At 53.1% G+C, this 18,091-nt stretch overlaps 2 protein-coding genes across 4 annotated transcripts in view; both read left to right on the forward strand.

Moving 5' to 3' along the window:
* The window catches only part of FRMPD3 (FERM and PDZ domain containing 3), a 39,856-nt gene extending 23,943 nt beyond the window's left edge, over window positions 1–15,913 (forward strand). For all 3 annotated transcript variants that reach the window (XM_054214461.1, XM_054214462.1, XM_054214463.1), the window contains 3 exons: window positions 2,670–2,814; window positions 8,165–8,986; window positions 9,802–15,913. In XM_054214461.1, the coding sequence (XP_054070436.1) occupies window positions 2,670–2,814; window positions 8,165–8,986; window positions 9,802–12,668 (3,834 nt within the window). In that variant the 3' untranslated portion in view covers window positions 12,669–15,913. The remainder of the gene's footprint in view (window positions 1–2,669; window positions 2,815–8,164; window positions 8,987–9,801) is intronic.
* LOC128914844 (thymosin beta-15A homolog) overlaps window positions 1–18,091 on the forward strand; it is a 195,681-nt gene that overhangs the window by 154,175 nt on the left and 23,415 nt on the right. The gene's annotated exons all lie outside the window — the stretch shown is intronic.

Consider the following 18,091-nt stretch of genomic DNA (forward strand, 5'->3'; position numbering starts at 1 on the left):
TGATTTAATCCTTAATAACAATATTTGAATGCTCGACAATTAGAGAAGAACTCTCACGCCGCTTGCTTGCCAGGATGTGAGAGTAATCGTTTCTAAGACCCCTCGCTAAGCTGTAATGCTAATCAGTATTCAGATTCCTCTTTTTCAGAGCAGAGTGCTACAATTAACCCCAGCGTGCCCCGCACCGATTGCTGGAGGCTGGGCTGGCTCGGAGACCTGGCAGGGAGCTCCTGGCATTTTGATGCGTTGCGTGTGTTTTATTTGTAGGCAAGAAACACCAGTCGGGGGGGTTGTGTCTCAGTCTTGTCTCCCTTCAGGAGGACTGAGCCGGGGGCTGCTTCTTGCCAGCAAGAACCTACAGTCCCACCTCTGAGTGGGTGGGAGCGTCCTGGAGCAGAGGTATCGGAGCAAAGATGGAAATAGGGACGGGTCTCAGAGGTGCTGGTACCCAGTTGGGGTACCGGGGCTGCACCACGGGCTGAATGGGAAGGCAGAGAAGGTCCGTGACTCTGTGCCACTCAGCCTTGGTGTCCCCAAGAGCTAGCTGTGAATCTCTGGTGTGTGACTCGCACGTGATGGGAACTAACCCCCTGGTTTTCCTTTTGAAAGGGGACGCTTGACCCGCCTTGGCCTCTTCATTTAATTTCCCAGTAGCGGATACTCATCAGCCATTGCCTCCCTCCCCTCGGCATTTGCTTCCTTTCTAGTCACTGGCACTCAAACCCTCGCTGCTGCACAACAGAGGGGGGAAAATGCGCAAATGACTCGTTATTCAACAGATGGCTTGAAAAACCCAAGAAGGCTTAGCCCTGTGTAGAAGGCACTTGTTTTAAGGATGCTTCATACAGCAGAACTGGAACACGTGGTTTCCTTTCATCACTTGTGTCAAGACTGGAGCTGGGCTAAGAGGTGTCACCCCCCCTCACCGCTGCATGCCTGCCTCCTTCCAGCTATGTGAAGAATCTCTTCTCTCCTTTCTCTCTATCTTGATACTTTCCCTTTGATCTGTGTCATCTCAGGTTTATTTTCCGTGATGCAGAAAGAGCCTCGTCAAGCACGCAGGGGCAGAGCCTCTCAGCACGGCCTTTGCTTGTCGGGTTATTTCTCTTCCACGTCAGGTTATTTCTTTTCCTTGCTCTTCCTGCACAGCAGCCAAGGAAGGAACTTCTTTACCCTGGCCCTGGGAGGAATCAGGCCCCGCCAGGGGCTGGTGTGTCTTGGGGACGACACGCGGCTCTGCCCAGGGTTGATGGCTTCACAGCCGGGTTTGTCGTGTTGTATGGTTCAGTGTGACACGCTATAAGGCCAAGATTTCCTTTGCCAGAGTTGGCTTTGTGTCTGAAAAAAGCAAGCGTTGAGCAGAGCACAGAACTGGCCAGTGGGCATTACCAGGAACCTCCTGTGGTTATAAAACAAGAAAACCAAAATAGCTATAACGCTTTTCACACTGTGTAGGCTTAAGTGAGTTTTTTTTGAAACGGGCTTGGTTTGCCCTGGATGTGGTGAACGCGTTCTTCTGAGTCCTGGAGGGCTGTCAGTGTGCGAGAGACTGAGCATGGCAGGACGGGCAGCCCGAGCCACAGCAGCAGCTCGACATCCCCCGTTGCCTGAGATAAGCCCCGTACCGGGGCACAAAGGTCCTTTAGGCAGGGGTGCTTTGTGCGGAGGGTAGATGAGGGCTGCAGCTGCCGTGCAATAAATTTATTGAAGGTACGGACAATTTTTTTTTTTCCATCTCATGGGTCCACCTTGAGCGGTGCTGGGGGCTCAGAGCGTGCGTGGACCACTCGACCGAGCTGTGCTGGCGCAGGCTGCTCTGCCCAGCTGGGTCCCAACCTCACCGGAGGGGTAAGAGTGGATCCCACCCCGAAGGCTTCCCAGGGCGAGCTAACCTTCTCCTTGGGACAAGCCAGGAGTCGGAGAGTCACGGTGTCTGCCGCTAGATTGTGCGGTGAGGTTGTATGTGGCATGCAGATCGTGTCTGATTATTTTTTTCTTCTCTTTAAAGCAAAGACCTTTTTTAGCGTGCGAATAAACGCTCTCCTAAAAGAGAAGACGCCATCTGCTCCTAAGCACAAATTTAATTTTCCGAAGCGTTAGGTTTAAATAAGATCCACAGGCTCAGAGTGGTGGCTGGGGGAGCCTGTGATGGGGGTTTTGCCCCTTCTGCATCTTGCTGGAAGCAGATGTCTTAGGTTATGGGAGGGCGACGTGGTGCCTGCAATGAAACTGTGATTCTGTGATTCTGTGAAACGGGGGTTCTGGCAGCTGGAGACCCCACAGACTCCCTGAGCTCCCCAAGGCCTGATGATTAAACTGGTGCTTGCAGGTAGAGCACTGACATGCAGACAAACGACCAGGAGCCGGTTGCATGGGAGCCCTGCCACGCACAGCCTGTGCCCTGTGGGGCTCCACCTCCCTCATCATCCTCAGGGGAGGCAGCAAGCGGGGATTACAGCTGCAGCGAGACGCTTTCTTGTGCACAGCGATTTGTTGGGTGATCTGGAGCAGGGAGGTGCACCTGGCGGTTTTTCCCTGCGTGGGTGATAAAAGTGCCAGCCAGCTCACCAGTTACACCAGTGCAGGGCAGGCACAAGCCCTTTGGAGTACTGGTCCCGAGCCAGCTGGGCTACCTGGCCCTCACGCGCTTTGCCTCTCTTGCCTTCCAGCCGCTGGTGCTGCTGATGGAGTGGCCTGAAGCCACCAACTTTGCCTGCCTGATCGCAGGCTACTGCCGTCTCCTGGTGGACTCCAAGAAGATGATCTTCTCCAGGGCCCCCAGCCAGCCGCCCCCGCCTCAGATTATCAAGGCAGGTACGTTTCAGCCTCTGCTTTCTGTGCGAGCCCCTTCCCCAGCCTTCCCCCCCTCCTCCTCTTCTTCCTCCCTCCGCCCAGGGCTCTGCAGCATTAGAGAGGAGAAAGGTTTCTCTGGCATCGCCCCTCTGCTCCCATTCCCCCCGCAGAAGCAGCAGACCCCCTTTTTAACCAGAAAACAAGGAGACAAGTCCTCATTTTGGATAAGCTCTGACTTGTGTCAGCTCGGGCCCTGAGCATTCACTGCAAGTGATGTTCTGGCAGCTCCCAGAGCAGATCCGGGAGGTGCCGTTTGAACAGACCTGTAACGCTGCCAGCCAAACGCGGGGTCCTCGCAGACGCAGCCTGTGCGTTGCTGCAGGGATGCAGCACACGCTCCTTGGCCAGCATCCCAGCTCCGGAGACTGACGTGAGTGTATGCACTCCGCCAGGGGCACTGCCGCCTTTATCAGTGCGGGTCTGGGCTGCACAGGCAGCTCTGCAAGCATGGCTGCTCTGCTGATTTCCTAAATCGGGCAGGAAACTTTGATATCCCAGCTTTTCCAGGTGCCCAGCCTGATGCAGGGAGCAGGGGGCTGGGCTGGGCACAGCAAGAGACCACAACTGCTGAAGGACAGGTTCTGTCCCACCAGACACCGATGCTCTGTTCCTTGAGGATGGATTGCAGGTGTGAGTCACCCTCAAAGCGATCAGTGATTCTCAAGAGTCGTTTCAAACAAGAGCCAACCATGGGCTCTTGTTCCATGCAGGTGTTCACGTCGAATATGTTCTGTATAGGGAAAAATAAAATACAGGATCAGTGGCTGGAGATGGGCAAAATACCAAGGCAGCTGACTCTGGAAGGTTGCTCCCAGACCTCCCGAGTGACACCGCAGCTCCAGAGAGCTGTGACAAGTCTTCAGTTTAGCTGGCAGAGTGTCAAAACTGCCTCCTCAAGATGGGAATAGCTGGGGGAGGTGGGAGGAGTGCCGAGAGCTGTAGCAGGGTCCTTGGGAAAGGACTTGGTGCCTCTGAGGTCTGCGGAAGGCACCAGGACACGGACTTAGCGCGTGTGGGAGGACACAGTGGCATCAGGAAAGCATCTGCAGCAACCTCAGTGAATCCAGGGAAAGAGCTGGCAGGTGGTGTTGGTGTAAGTATACGCGCATGGTTTCTTTTCTTTTCTTCACCTGTGCCTCTTATTGACAGCTGTCACTGTGCTCTCTGCTCTGCGTGCCCTACAGAAACACTTTTAGTCATGTTTTGCTCCGAGCGGAGGGTGTTTCCAGCTTAACTGGCTATCACCAGAGTGGTCCTTCCCTGGGTCACGGCACCCTGAGAGGGGCTACGGGGACACGATGGGGCACGTGGCTGTGGGGAGTCAGAGGAGTGTGGTAGGAAGCGGTGAGCATCCCAGAACATCCCCAGGGGCTTGGAGGGAGGCTGGGGGCACCCGCAGTTACTGGTCACTCAGGGGATGTCTCAGCATGTGCGACTGGTGCTTTTCCACATGTTCCACAACAGTGATAACAGCCAGGATTTTTCCTCAGGGAGATTTTGCTTTGTGGGCATGGTGCAAACCTATGCCAAAACGGGTAGGAGATCTTGCCCTTTTCTTGACAGTGTCAAGAAAACAATGTCACTCTGCAGGGGGCTGGAGTGAGTGTGAGGGGAGGTCATGGTGTGGGTAGGACGGCGATGGAGCAATGGACCCATGGCCTTCATACCAAAGAGCTTGGCCCTCTCTGGGTGGCCTCAGGAGTGCAATGAAAACCTCTCTGACCAGCGGAGTGGCAGAGCTTCCCTGCAGACCCAGTACAGTCAGCCCAGCCGCTCAGGCATCCGTCAGAAGGAGTGAATTTAGTGTGTATTGAGAAAACAAAGTCTGCTCACAGTTCTGGTCTCACTACGGCTGCAGGCTGAGGTGTCAGGCGCTAGAAGGATCGCAGGGACTGCTGATCATTAGCACATCTCTGCAGGAACGATAAGAAAGCCCCACTCGGATGAATCAAGTTAGCCCAGGATTTGACTTCCCAGGCTGCAGGCAGGCTGTGCCAGAATCTTAAATGTTAAAATCAAGCCCTGGCCCATGCTTTTTGCCTAGAAGAGGAGCGCATCCATCTTCCCTGAGGCCCATTAAAGCCTCCTGCTGAACTACAGACATTTTTAGAAATGCACGCTCTGTCCGGATGCTGTCAGTTAGATCCATCTCTCCGCGTTTCCCTGCGGAGCCGTTATGCCAGATCCTTGCCCTCCGCAGGAAGGGTTGTGCTCTGCTGGAGCTGCCCAGGCGAGTCTCCTCCCTGCCCCTTCCTCTCCCCGCTCCCACCAGCAACCGTCGTCTGCCGAGCAGCTCCGTGCCCTTGGTTGCTCTCTCAGCTCTTCGTCAGGACCTTCTCCCCCAGAGCATCCAGCAGCTGGATTATGGATTTTAGGGGTTTGGTCCCATTCAGCGATGGGCCCTGGCTGGGCACGGGCAGCCAACGAGGCTGTCCAAGTGGGGCAGGCTGCCGGCATGGACCCATCAGAGATTGGTGGCAGACATCAGAGGTGGTGGCAGACATCATCAGAGGTGTCTGGCTTTGGGAAAGCCTCTGCTCCGGTCCATGCCAGCCCAGCACAGCCCAGCACCAAGCGTCCCCAGCTGCAGCAGCCTTGAGTTCACTCACACAGCTGTCATTTCTGAGTGCTGGCATGTCCATAAATGAGAGAGATATTGTTTTGATCGGGTTTTTAGCATTGCAGGTGATGAACAGTATAATACAAATGTGTGTTTGGGGAGACAAATTGTCCAATTTGTTGAGCTAATGAATTTAATTAGGATTTATTTGATTTAATTTATACTTGGTGAGACGGAGCCTGCATCCCCCTGGCAGCCGTTCTCAACACAGCTGCACAATTCAACCTGGGATGCAGACAGATGCCCCCCCTGAGGGCTGGACCACTGGCCAAGCAATATTTCAGCCGCTTGCCTCGCACAAGGGAGCGAGGGGAGGCTGTGCAGGGAAACACTGAACAGCAGGAGCAGAGGGCTCTTTTGGAGCTCGCCTGATCCGAGAGCCGTCAGCCAGAGAGAAACGACGTGTGGATTGCGGGCAGTGAGGGACAAGGGACCTGGGGGGGGGCGTCTGTCACTTAAAGTCAGCCAGGTGATGTTGGATGTCTCCCCAAAAGGCAATATTGCACCACGTTTAGCAGTCTCCTGAGGAAAACTGATGGGTCTGGCCAATGTTATGCAAAAATGGTGACAACAATTCCTTCTCGCTGTATAATGCGTGAACTGGCGGGCTGAGGCTGAAGATCCTCGTTCGTGCGTGCAGCCAGGCTGCTGTCGTTGCCCTCTGAATGTGGCTGGTGGCTCGGTGATGTGGCTACCGCATCCCCGTGTCTCATTGCCTGCTGTGCTGACCAGCCCCACTCTTGTTCTGCCCAGCTCTGCCTCCCAGCAAGCTACTGGGATCTTCCTCTCGCTGTTGCCGTCACGCAGGACAGAAAGAAGACGTTTTCCCAGGTAGCCAACGTGGATGGAATCCAGCCCAGAGCAGTAAGAAAGCTGAGACATTTAGGAAACAGACCTGTCAGGAAAAGGTTAAAGGAATTTGCTGTGGTTAGTCTAGAAAAGAGACAGATGGGGAGATGGAGAGGAAGGAACGGGACGATATTTCTTACGTCTAAAGGTTGTTTGTAAAAGGGCACTGATCAGTTGTGCTGCTGGTGCATGGTGTCATTGATCTAATTCCTCGCAAAAACCAGCTTTAGGGTCAATACTTTCTTATCATAAATGTCATAATATTTAACTTTCTAAAATTTATATGATTAAATTCTGTAGCACGTAATTGTTTTGGAGACAGTGGAGCAAACCATCCGAGGTGGCCTGCTCCGTCAGTGTGTCACAGGGTTTTTGCTGCCTGGAGCTCAACTGCTTCTCAATTCTGTCCAACCACCCTCTAGGCTATTCTGGCTTCCGTCATCACTGTACCCCAGACACACCTAAGGGCCTCACTAAAACACTTTTGACGACTCTTTGTTAATGGGAATCCAGGTTTTATTGATTTAGGAAAAAAAGGCATGTCAGCTTCTTCAATACCACGCGGGCTTTTTTTGAGCTAGCCATCTTCCATGTCCACCATGTAGATCTCTGTACGTCCCTCTCCCTTCTGCCTCCTCCAGGTCTTCCCTTCTCTCCTTATTGCAGGGAGGGGTTGATGTCTCAGAGCCAGGAGGTCCCTTGCCTTCAAGAATCAGCAGTCTCCCCCTGCTCTTGGTGGCAACACACGTGGTATCCCTCAGGGCTTAACCCTTTTGTCTAGAGAGACCCAGGTGAGGAGGCCAAGGCAAGCGTGGCACATACAAAGCCACCCATGGCAATGTGCTCCCCTCCATCGCACAGGCGTTTATGAAGGTTGCTTTAGTTATGTTCTTTCTGCCTCAGAGATGGGGTATGGACAAGCTGATCACCCGAAGTCCCTTCCAGCCCATGATCTGTTTGAGGAGGTAGTCAATAGGACCCCCTGGGAAACTGCCCTCAGGGACACAGGAGCAGAACAGAGCTACCAGATCTTTAAGCCCCTCTACTCCGCTCTGGGGAGAGTACTCCACCTGGAGTACTGCGCCCAGCCCTGGAGCCCTCAGCGCAGGAAAGACACGGACCTGTTGGAGCAGGTCCAGAGGAGGCCACAAACATGATCAAAGGGAGGGAACACCTCTGCTATGAGGACAGGCTGAGAGAGGTGGGGGTTTTAGCCTGGAGAAGAGAAAGCTCTGGGGAGACCTTATTTTGGCCTTTCAGTACTTAAAGGGGGCTTATAAGAAAGATGGGGATGGACTTTTTGATAGGGTCTATAGTGATAGAACAAGGGGTAATGGTTTTGAACTAGAAGAGGGTAGATTCCGACTAGATATAAGGAAAATATTTTTTACAATGAGGGTGGCAAAACACTGGCACGGGTTGCCCAGAGAGGTTGTAGACACCCCATCCCTGGAAACGTTCAAGGTCAGGTTGGACGGGGCTCTGAGCAACCTGATTGAGTTGAAGATGTCCCTGCTCCTTGCAGGAAGGTTGGCCTAGATGCCCTTTAAAGGTGCTTTCCAACCCAAGCCATTCTATGATCTGCACGTGCAGGACTTTTTTTCCTACACTCATTACTGGCAGACAGGCCCAGCGGGTTGCAGAAGATGATTTTTCAAAAGCCCGGCCAGGTGGCCTGGCTGTGCCGCAGGGAGCATGCGTGTCCCACTGCAGTCCATCACGCCGAGGGCTGGAGGGCAGAGAGCACATGGATGCTTTTCCAGGGTGAGCAGGATCTTCCCTGTGCTGTTTTCCCTTCTCCCGGGTGCTGCTGCTAATGTTCTTGTTGTGGTTTTGGTTTAGATTACATCAACGCACACAACCTACACCGACCTGCCACGGCGGGGCACACGGGAAAGAAAGAGAGCGGGTTGGTGGGTGGCTCTGCCGCCAGCGCTGGAGCAGACAGAGCTCCGGCCACCAGGGCTTCGGACTCGGAGCTTATCAGTTTTTGCTACCTGCACATGCGAGAGCAGAGGAAGGAAAGAGAGAGCAGGACGGACATCAATGAAAACCTGATTTTTTTTGAGGAAACTCGTCCCAGGACCAAATCCGACCCCACTTCCAAAAGCTCTGGCCAAGGCTACAACGGGGCAGCTAACGAGTATGACCCGGACGGCCTTGACCAAGACAGGCACGCGAGCAGGGCCAGGGCGCACACCATCGACACCCACCTGCGGAGCGACACCTCGCACTTCTACTGTGAGTCCTGCCAAGCCAAAATCAAGAGCCGGCTGGCCTCCTGCAAGGGAGGCAAGCCTGGCAGCACCCGGGACAATATGGTGGACTTGATGTCGCTTCCTCCTCCCGGGAGCGATGAGGAAGAAGACGAGACGACGTCCCTGCTCCCCGCCATCGCTGCTCCCCCTCCCGGCTTCCGAGACAACAGCTCGGATGAGGACGACCCCAAGCGCCGGGCGGCTGCCCAGAGCCAGGAGCAGGGCCGGCATCTCTGTGGCATCCTCTACGACGAGATCCCTGTCACGCTGATAGACAACGTGCAACCACGGACAGTCCGAGACCATGCTCAAGAGCTGGACGATGCCCTGGTGTCCACCCTGCAGGCGCTGGAGGCCCTGGCTGCTTCAGAGGATTGTCCGCATCCCCCGCCACAGCAGACAGCAGGTATTTCAGTGGCTGTGACTTTCTTTATTCCCGGCAGCCTCTCTTTCCTATGGTGCATCCTTCCCCTTTAGTGCCCTTCTCCCATCCTATATGTGATTCTGGAGCAGCTTCTAGTAAAAACTAAGTTGGGGCAACAGGTTCTAGCAGGAGCAGTCAAGCTGCTGCTCAGAAGATTTCTAAGAAGCTGAGGTGGGATTTCTCTCCCTGACAGTGGCTGAAGGAGTCTCTTGGTTATCCCGTATCTGCCGTGGTCCATGTGTCACGATGCTGGGGTGAGGCACTAGCAAACTGTGATCGTGAGTTCCTCCCTGCTGTGAGGGACCCCACTCAGCTGGTACCTTCGACGCTTGGTCTTCGCACATTCCCACCCAGGTTTTGCAGCATGTGAGCCCTTCACAGGGCAAACCTGTTGCCAGATGGGTGTCTCTGGGACCACCCTGCTGGCAGCACAGTCCTTTGTCCCTCACCCCACCTTGTCTGCCCTACTCGCTATGGCAGAGTAGCTGTTGCCCGATTTTCCATCTTGCTCCAGACAAGTCCCTGTAGCTCTGCTATCGCTGACCCTGGAAAGCTTCCCAGGACCTTTTCCTGGGCCAAGAGCTCTTGCTGAATTGAGCTAGCAAGCCAGCTCAGTGCTGACAAGTGATCTCTCTTAAAAGCATTAACTCTTAGTTGTGGGAAGTCACTAAAGTTTCTCCGACGGGATGCTGTCTCCTGCATTCCTGCGACCCTCCTGCCGCATGGAGTTCCCCTCTCCTCTACGTAGCAGTGTGGTGTGAGTGTTGGCGTGGGGTTTTCTTTGTGTCCCTCCTCAGGTCTTATTGTCCTGGCTGCCATCACTCCTGAGTCATCCTTGGATTCCGGCCATGAAACCAACTCTTCAGAGCTAACTGATGTCTCAGAGATGGTCTCTGCTATGAAGCAGCATCAGAACGCAGCCTACTTCCTCGCTCAACACATCAACAAAGAAAGCCTCCTGGCCAGAAAGGACTTGCCTTTCCGAATCCAGAGCTGTGCTGCCCAGGCCGTTCTCACCTCACCTTACCCCCTCAGCCGCCAGGAGACGAGCCCTTCATTGAAGCCGGCTTTCTCTCACCAAAGCCCCAACCTTACCAACTGCAAGAGCAAACAGGAGCAGCAACATGCTGAGCGGAGCTACACCTTGGCTGTCCAGCCGGTGCTGGCCCCCCAGATTAATGACCAGAACAGGGGGGCTCCCGCGCCAGGCTCTGAATGCAAAGGTACAGGCCACGCAAAAGCTGCCTTTGAGGTATCTCCGCATGCCACAGCAGCCCCGAGCAGGGAGCAGGCACAGGACCTCCAAGAGAAGATGCCCAAAGAGGTCCCGCCGAGCTCCAAGCTCCTCCTGGATCAAAAAAGTGGTGTAACTCCAGCCGTCATTTCAGCTGCTCCGCAGCAAGTGGCAAACACAAAAGGCTCAGCTCCCCAAGTGGCAGCAGTCTCAAAAGAAGACAAGAACACGAACGGTACCAGCAGCTGTGCAGCAGCCAGCAGCAAGCCTTTGAAACCTAAAGGAGGTCCACAAACTGCAGAGACATTATGCAACTGTCAGCAGCAGCAGCAGCAACTCTCTCCGCAGCAGCACTGTGAAGTTTCTCCAAGTCCTAAAGAAGCTCATGGCAGTAAGGCTGAAGCTTTCCACCGCACCTCCTCGGGGGAGGAAATGATGCCCGGTAAGACTTTTGCCTCTAAAAGCTACCAGCAAAAAGTGAGTAGAGATGCTCCAGGAAAAGCCGCAAGTGGAGAGCCAGGTCAGAAGGCAGGTGGGGAAGCCATGAGCCTTGTCTTTCAGAAACACCCAGCTCCTTCAAACCAAGGACAGAAAATGCAACAGGATAGTTCAACCAAAAGCTTAAAAGCTGAGAGTAGCAATCTGCACTCTGCGTCACCTGGGAGCACTTTCAGGAGCACCACTGAGGAACCCAAAGGGCCGATCCAGCTGGTGCCCAGATCCGAGAGCCTGCAGATCAGCACTGTGCCTTCCAAAAAAGCAGAAAAAGTCCTGGAGGTGACCCAGCAAGATGCAGATGTCCCAGCTAAACCCAAAGCTCCAAAAGCTCCCTTCAGGTTGAGGAACCTGTTCTCTGCAACATTTCCGACCCGGCTGAAGAAGGAGACGGACGAGCGGCAGGCCCAGCTGCAGAAGGTGAAGCAGTATGAGCTGGAATTCCTTGAAGAGCTGCTCAAGCCAAAGAGCAAAGGTGACCTCCCACCACAGGAGTATCTGCACCCTCCTGCCCCTGGGCGCTGCAGCTGCCAGCTAAGGAGCAGTCCTGTGCAAAAAGTCCCAGGGATGTCCAGGGAGCAGAGGCGCAGCTGCGACTGCAAGCGGATTTGCAGGGGTGTGAGGCCACCCCCTAACCAGTTGGTGATGCCAGAACTGGAGAGACGAGGGAGGGATAAAGTTAGCGATGACCAGAAGCAGGCGGAAGCTGTTAGGTTGACAAGCGTGAGCAGCCCTTCCAAAGGCAAGCGGATACGATCCACAAGTTTAGAGTCCAGAGACTATCGGTCAGATCCAGAGAACGGCGTCTCCTGTTTGACAACATGCGCTTCCCGGGGGGAGTGCATGGGGGCTCCACACTACAGGAAGCTCTTGCGTCGCTACAGTGTCAGTGAAATAGATAAGACTGATAGGACATCCCTGTCCTCTGACATCTACCAGAACATCTATACGACCAAGCAGAAGGGCCCCCAGAAAGAGCCTGAGCCCAGCATCCTTTGTCCTGTTCTGAAGAGCAAAATCCTGGAAGCCTCTGGAGTGGCTGACCCGTCCTATGTCCAGATAGCTCAGGATAAAAAGAACCAGAAGGGTTCAGCGGTGTTCTCTGTCCAGGAGGAGATGTATCCAAGTCCTGCTGAGCTGCGGGATGAAGACATGGAGGATGAGAAGTGCTGCTCCATCCGGTACTGCTTCTACTACAGGAAATGCGATGTTGCAGATGATGGGAGCGAGAAGGATGAGCTGTCCTATTCCATCCCCATGCAGCTACTCCCGGGAATGAAGCTGGACAATCAGATGGTCCCAGTCATGAGCAGGACTCTTCAGGTCCTAGATGCAACAGCCTGCAGCAGTCCCAATGACAGTCAGACCCAGGAAATAGATTTAAGGACCTCTAGTTTTGAGGGGAGCTTGGCAAAGATCAACACCCTTCGAGGCCATGCCTACAGCTTTCCCAACGGGTTTCTGCAAGTGCAGCTGGACACCAACGAGCTCCTGACTATCCTGAGGCAGTGTGTGGTGAGCCCTGACGTCCGGGACTACAAACCCTACATCTCCCAGCTGGCTGAGTACAAGCAAGAGCTCGCCCTCAAGTTCAAGGAGTTTCGGGCCTCCTGCCGCCGTGTGGCAGCTGTCGACAAGAGTCCTACCCACATGCTCTCCGCCATCACAAGCAGCTTCCAGGTGCTAAGCAGCCTCATCGAGACGTTTGTGAGGCTGGTGTACGTCGTGCGCTCGGAGTCTCAGCGCCAAGAGCTGCTGACGAAGGTGGAGGAAGTGGTGAGAAACTACACCTTCCTCCTGAAGGCTGCGGAGGAGTCCACGGCCAGAACGCTGAGCCACCAGCAGACGGTGGAGCAGCTTGCCCGCCAGTCAGCCACGGTTGCCACTGTCATGGGCACGCTCACACGCTCCCTAAAGACGTTGATCAATAAGTAAGCCAGCTACAAAAACCAACAAGCCAGTGTGTGCCGGGCCATGGGCTAGTGGTTCTCAAATCGCGTAGGTCTGGTGAGGATGCATGTCTACAGGCCCACATCTACTGGGGTCTGCAGTAGTGGAGATGCTCCTTTATCGCTGCAGAATGGATGGTTGTGTTGGTGGTGGTTTTGAAGGGTAAATTCATGCCCTGTCGCAAGCTGTGCAACCAGTTCATCAGGGGTCTCAAGCAGCTGCTCTGCTTGCTCTCCCATGCTGGCTTGTTGGTGATGGTACCTGGGGGGCACAGTCACCCCGTCTCCATGCTAGTTTGGTTTCATGTGGTTCTGGGCCTCACTTGTGCGAAGACCTTTGTCACGGTGTGTGGTGGGCCGGTGACTTAGCAGAAACTGAGCTGAGATCTCCTGGCTTCACTCGGGCAGTTTGGAGCCAAACCAGTGTCTTGCCACGTAAACAGCTCTTCTGCCTCCAGGGTCTTCCTGGCCCACAAATGCAACGTAATTAGCAGCAGAAGGGATCTCGGGGGTTAACGTCCCTGCTGCTATGCTGGGGCTTGGGAAGTAGTCCTAGCATGGGCAGGATGCCACAGTCCTGGGGCAGAGCTAGGTCACCCTAGCAGGCTCTACTCTCACCGCTAAGGCACCGATGGCCGAGTCCTGAGCACAGGTACTGCCTGTGCAAAGGGTGAGGGCTTAATGCGTGCCAGTAGAGAGGATCCAGGGAACAACAGGCCTGTCAGTCTGGCCTCAGTGCCGGGGAAGGTTATGGAGCAGGTCATCTTGAGTGCCATCACACGGCACATACAGAACAACCAGGCGATCAGGCCCAGTCAGCATGGGTTCATGAAAGGCAGGTCCTGCTTGACTAACCTGATCCCCTTGTGTGACAAGGTGACCTGCTTGGTGGATGAGGGAAAGGCTGGGGATGTTGTTTACCTAGACCTTAGTAAAGTTTTTGACACTGTTTCCCACAGCATTCTCTTGGAGAAACTGTTCATGGCTTGGATGGGTGTATTCTTCGCTGGGTAAAAAACTGGCTGGAGGGCCAAGCTCAAAGTGTGGTGGTGAAGGGAGTTAAATCCAATTGGCAGCCGGTCACAAGTGGTGTTCCCCAGGGCTCACTACTGGGCCCAGTTCTGTTTATTATCTTTATCAACAACTTGGATGAGGGGATGGTGCGCACCCTCAGCAAGTTTGCAGATGACACCAAGTTGGGCAGGAGTGTTGGTCTGCTGGAGGGTAGGAAGGGTCTACAGAGGGACCTGGACAGGCTGGATTGATGAGCCAAGGCCAATGGTATGGGGTTCAACAAGGCCAAGTGTGGGGTCCAGCACTTGGGTCACAACAACCCCATGCAGCGCTACAAGCTTAGAGAAGAGCAGCTGGAGAGCTGCCCAGGGGAAAAGGACCTGGGGGTTTTGTTCAACAGCCGGCTGAATATGAGCCAGCAGTGTGCCCAGGTGGCCAAGAAGGCCAACAGCATCCTGGCTTGTATCAGAAATAGTGTGGCCAGCAGGACTAGGGAAGTGGTCATCCCCCTGTACACGGCGCTGGTGAGGCCATACCTCGAGTGCTGTGTCCAGTTTTGGGACCCTTACCACAAAAAAGAGGTGCTGGAGCGTGTCCAAAGAGCAATGAAGCTGGTGAGGGGTCTGGAGCACAAGTCCTGTGAGGAGCGGCTGAGAGAGTTTGGGTTGTTCAGCCTGGAGAAAAAGAGGCTGAGGGAAGACCTTCTCACTTTCTACAACTACCTGAAAGGAGGTTGTAGAGAGGTGGAGGTCAGTCTCTTCTCCCAGGTAACAAGTGATAGGACAACAGTAAGTGGCCTCAAGTTGTGCCAGGGGAGGTTTAGATTGGATATTAGGAAAAAAATTTTCACAGAAAGAGCTGTCAAGCATTGGAACAGGCTGCCGAGGGAAGTACCTGAGTCACCATCCCTGGAGGTATTTAAAAGATATGTAGATGTGGTGTTGAGGGACATGATTTAGTGGTGGACTTGGCAATGCTAGGTTAACAGTTGAACTTGATGATCTTAATGGTCTTTTCCAACCTGAATGATTCTTTGATTCTATGATTCTATGTTTTCCTTCCTCTGCTGGATGGCTGTGTCCACACTAGAGAGCCTGCAAGGAGCCCAGATTAATCTTTGACCATTGCAAGCCAGAAGCTGGGCTAGCAGCTGAGAGGAGACCTCTTTCACACCATTCTCCAGAGGTCAGGTCTGGGCTTCCAAGGCTCACCCCAAACCCTCTCCTGTTTTCTTTCACCATGCCCATTAGAGAGGAACCCCAGATCGGCTTTGTGAGCCACGGCTTGTCCCCGAGCCAGGCAGCGCTACTGCCATCGGCCAAAGGAGCTGCCCTCCTTGCCAGGGTGTTGGGGTCCTTTCCCTGTCTCCACCGGACTGACTGCCATAAGAAGTATTATTTAGTACTCTGTGGTGGTTATTTATTTGCAGTTGGGGTTTTCGGATTGATTTTTTTTCACTTCCAGGAATGGTAAAATGATTCCTAATTGCTTCCCTTTGCACCCCAAGGTTCCTCTCCTCCTCTCAGTCTAGCTTCTAGACCTAATCAATCAGACTGCCTTAATTGGTGCTCCACTGCAGTCACCCACCCTCCAAAACAGAGCGAGGAGAAAAATGCAAGGTTGCGCATTGCATTGCCCTTACCCCGCCGCCCACTGCGCTTCACGCGTGCACAGGGAGAGCGGGTCCTGCCGGGGTCCCTGCGCCTCTCCCCACGGCACCCACCTCCGGCTGGAAAGTGACATGGTGGCATCAGCCTCACAGCGCCAGGAGTGAGACCGGTTGTCAAACCCAGCCAGCTCGCCCCAGCGCCTGGGGGTGATCAGGGATCTCCTTACGATCAATCGCTTCCCATCTCTATTATTTTTTTTTACAAAGACGCACATTCGAAATCGCTCGTTCTTCCATAGGAGCTATGGAAATGCACAATGTGCTTTTAACACGCGCATCCTCTACCGAGTGCAATAACCTCCCCTGGCCCATGGCTGTCCCGGACTTTGGCCATTGCTGTCATCAAGGCAGAGAGGATCTTGCTGTGGGGACAGCCTCCTGCTTTCAAGAACCATGTAGCAAATATACAGTGGAAAAGCCAATTCGGATTTCAGTCCGTGGTGGGCAAAGCCTGTTGTAAAGCTGAAGGCCAACAGGGAGCTGTGTTTTTCTTTTCCCCGTGAATTATCTATTACAAAACTCTGAGTTTCTTCGAGCTCCCCGTTATGTCTATATCATTCCTACATAAATCTCTCAGTCTAATACAGAGGAAAATTTTTTTATTGTCTGTATATAGTATATATAAATAAAAAAAATATATAAATTATATATATACACAAATTTATGTCTTGTTTTACAAACAAGAAAGATTAAATATATTAATCTTAATAACCAAACTAGCAGTTGTGTCTTTTTTTAAGAACTATGTGGAAATGGGGCTATGCTTAGCTGTACAAAACCCTGTTCGTAAGCAAAGCCCCCTATTTTTGTTGCTATAGAAATGCACGTATCTACGCATCTCCGTACTGGAAGGGCAGGGCTTAAGGACTCCACAGCACTGCTGGACTCTACAGAAGTTAAGTACCAGGCTATGAAGAAAGCCAGGAAGCAGCAGAAATGCAGGTTTGAAAAGAACTGTTTGACTTGGCAGGGTTTTGTGGTGTTAATGGGCGTTTATTGCTTAATTCCCCTGCGGGAGGGGAAGGCTTCCAGCAGCACTCACCCCTTCACCACCGGCGCTGGGCACTGCAGCTGTGCTGGGGGAAGCGTGGTCCTCCTGGTGCCCTCAGGACATCCTCCTCCCCTACAGCAGGGGACAGATGGGACATGCTTTAACCCCCCCTCTGTTAGCAAAATCCTGCCTGATGCCTTTCGGTTGGGCCAAGTTGAGCCACTGACCAGCTCCAGTGCGCGTTTGCAGCCAAGTCGCAGCCTCTGCCCAGCATTTGCTCTTCTGCCTGGGAAGAGGTGATGGTGCGTGATCCCCCTGATGGTTCTGCTGCCCTGCGGGACTGCGATGGTCTGTCTGCAGGGGAAAGCCCAGCAAAAGCCTGGGGAGAAATCTGAGCAAGACAAAGAGTTTCCTAGCTACAGATCACGTTTCCAATACCCCCTTCCTTCTGGGCACATGTTTTGCCTGGCACAATGAACTGCTCTCAGGGAGGAAGGCATTGATGTGTGCCTTCTATGTGCCCCAATGCCTCCAAGAAGGCAAAAAAAAGCCAAGTCTGATAAAGATCCAACATTAAGAAACTTAGGAACTGGGTCATTCTCTGTACGGGGGTTGAATGTGTTGTCTAAAGCAAAGGCAGCAGCAGTTGAGACTCACACACGTTTTCCGTGCCTCCGGGCTCGTTATTTTAATCTGCATCACACCATTCCCCGTGCTGAACTAACTAACGATGACACCGAACGGGATAAAACCCACCTATTTATAAAGTTGGGTATGGATCAAAAAAAAAAACAAAAAATGGAAAAGCCAAGAGGTTTTTCTAACAACCCCCAGAGCCTGAAAATATTATGGACAGCAGGCAGTTTAACCAGCAATTGCAGAGTCGATGCTTAGTACCATCTAGTGGGCAATCGGCACCCCGTCAGAAAGGAATTACTTCTTCACAGAACACTGTTATTATTTGTACAGCAGTGGCAATAGGTGCTCCAGGATCAGTCAGATGTCCCTGTGTGAAGGGAGGAACTGTAGTGGTATGTACCTGAGAGGGATGATGAAGCCCTGCCTTTATTTTTGTTGTACTCGTCTTTTAGGTGCTGTTCCTGCGGCCTCACTCTGTTGGGCACTTGTAAATACCCTTTAAAGGAAACGATCCGGGTAAAATGTCCTTAGTTAAGGTTTTTGAATCATGGATTTTTCAAAAAACTGCATCTCAGTTACACAGCACAGAGAATTAGAAGTAAATATTTTTTTTTCCCCCAAATCTAGTTCCCACTTCACTGTCCACCTTGTTTATCTACCTGCAGACTGCCTTGTTCTCGTTTAGCATCGGCGTCTCTTCAGATGGAAGCCACTGTCCCCCAGCAAGTTAAAGCAAAGTATCCACTTCTCGGAAAAGGACGGTATTGTTTTACATTTGCGTGTGCATAAAGAGTAAATCAATTTTTCTCCCTCCTCTCCCACCAGAGCACTCTGCCTGAGCGTGGCAGGTTGTGTTCGCCTGCCCCTTTGCACCTTCTCCAAGCAGTGCCACCCATAACTGCCCTCATACTGCCTTTGCCCTGAGTTTTTTTGCTGTAGCGTTACAGCTGGCACAGCTTTCTCAGCTCCCATGAGCGTTGCTCAGCCACAACATGCATTTGTGACCATCTGATGTCATTGCACTCCCTTAATCTCCTCTAAATTATGTCCACTCGCAAGGAGTCCTCACCAGGGCTCTATCGGTGACAATGGGTAG

The sequence above is a fragment of the Rissa tridactyla genome, chromosome 9 (genome assembly GCF_028500815.1).
Source record: "Rissa tridactyla isolate bRisTri1 chromosome 9, bRisTri1.patW.cur.20221130, whole genome shotgun sequence".
NCBI lineage: Eukaryota > Metazoa > Chordata > Aves > Charadriiformes > Laridae > Rissa > Rissa tridactyla.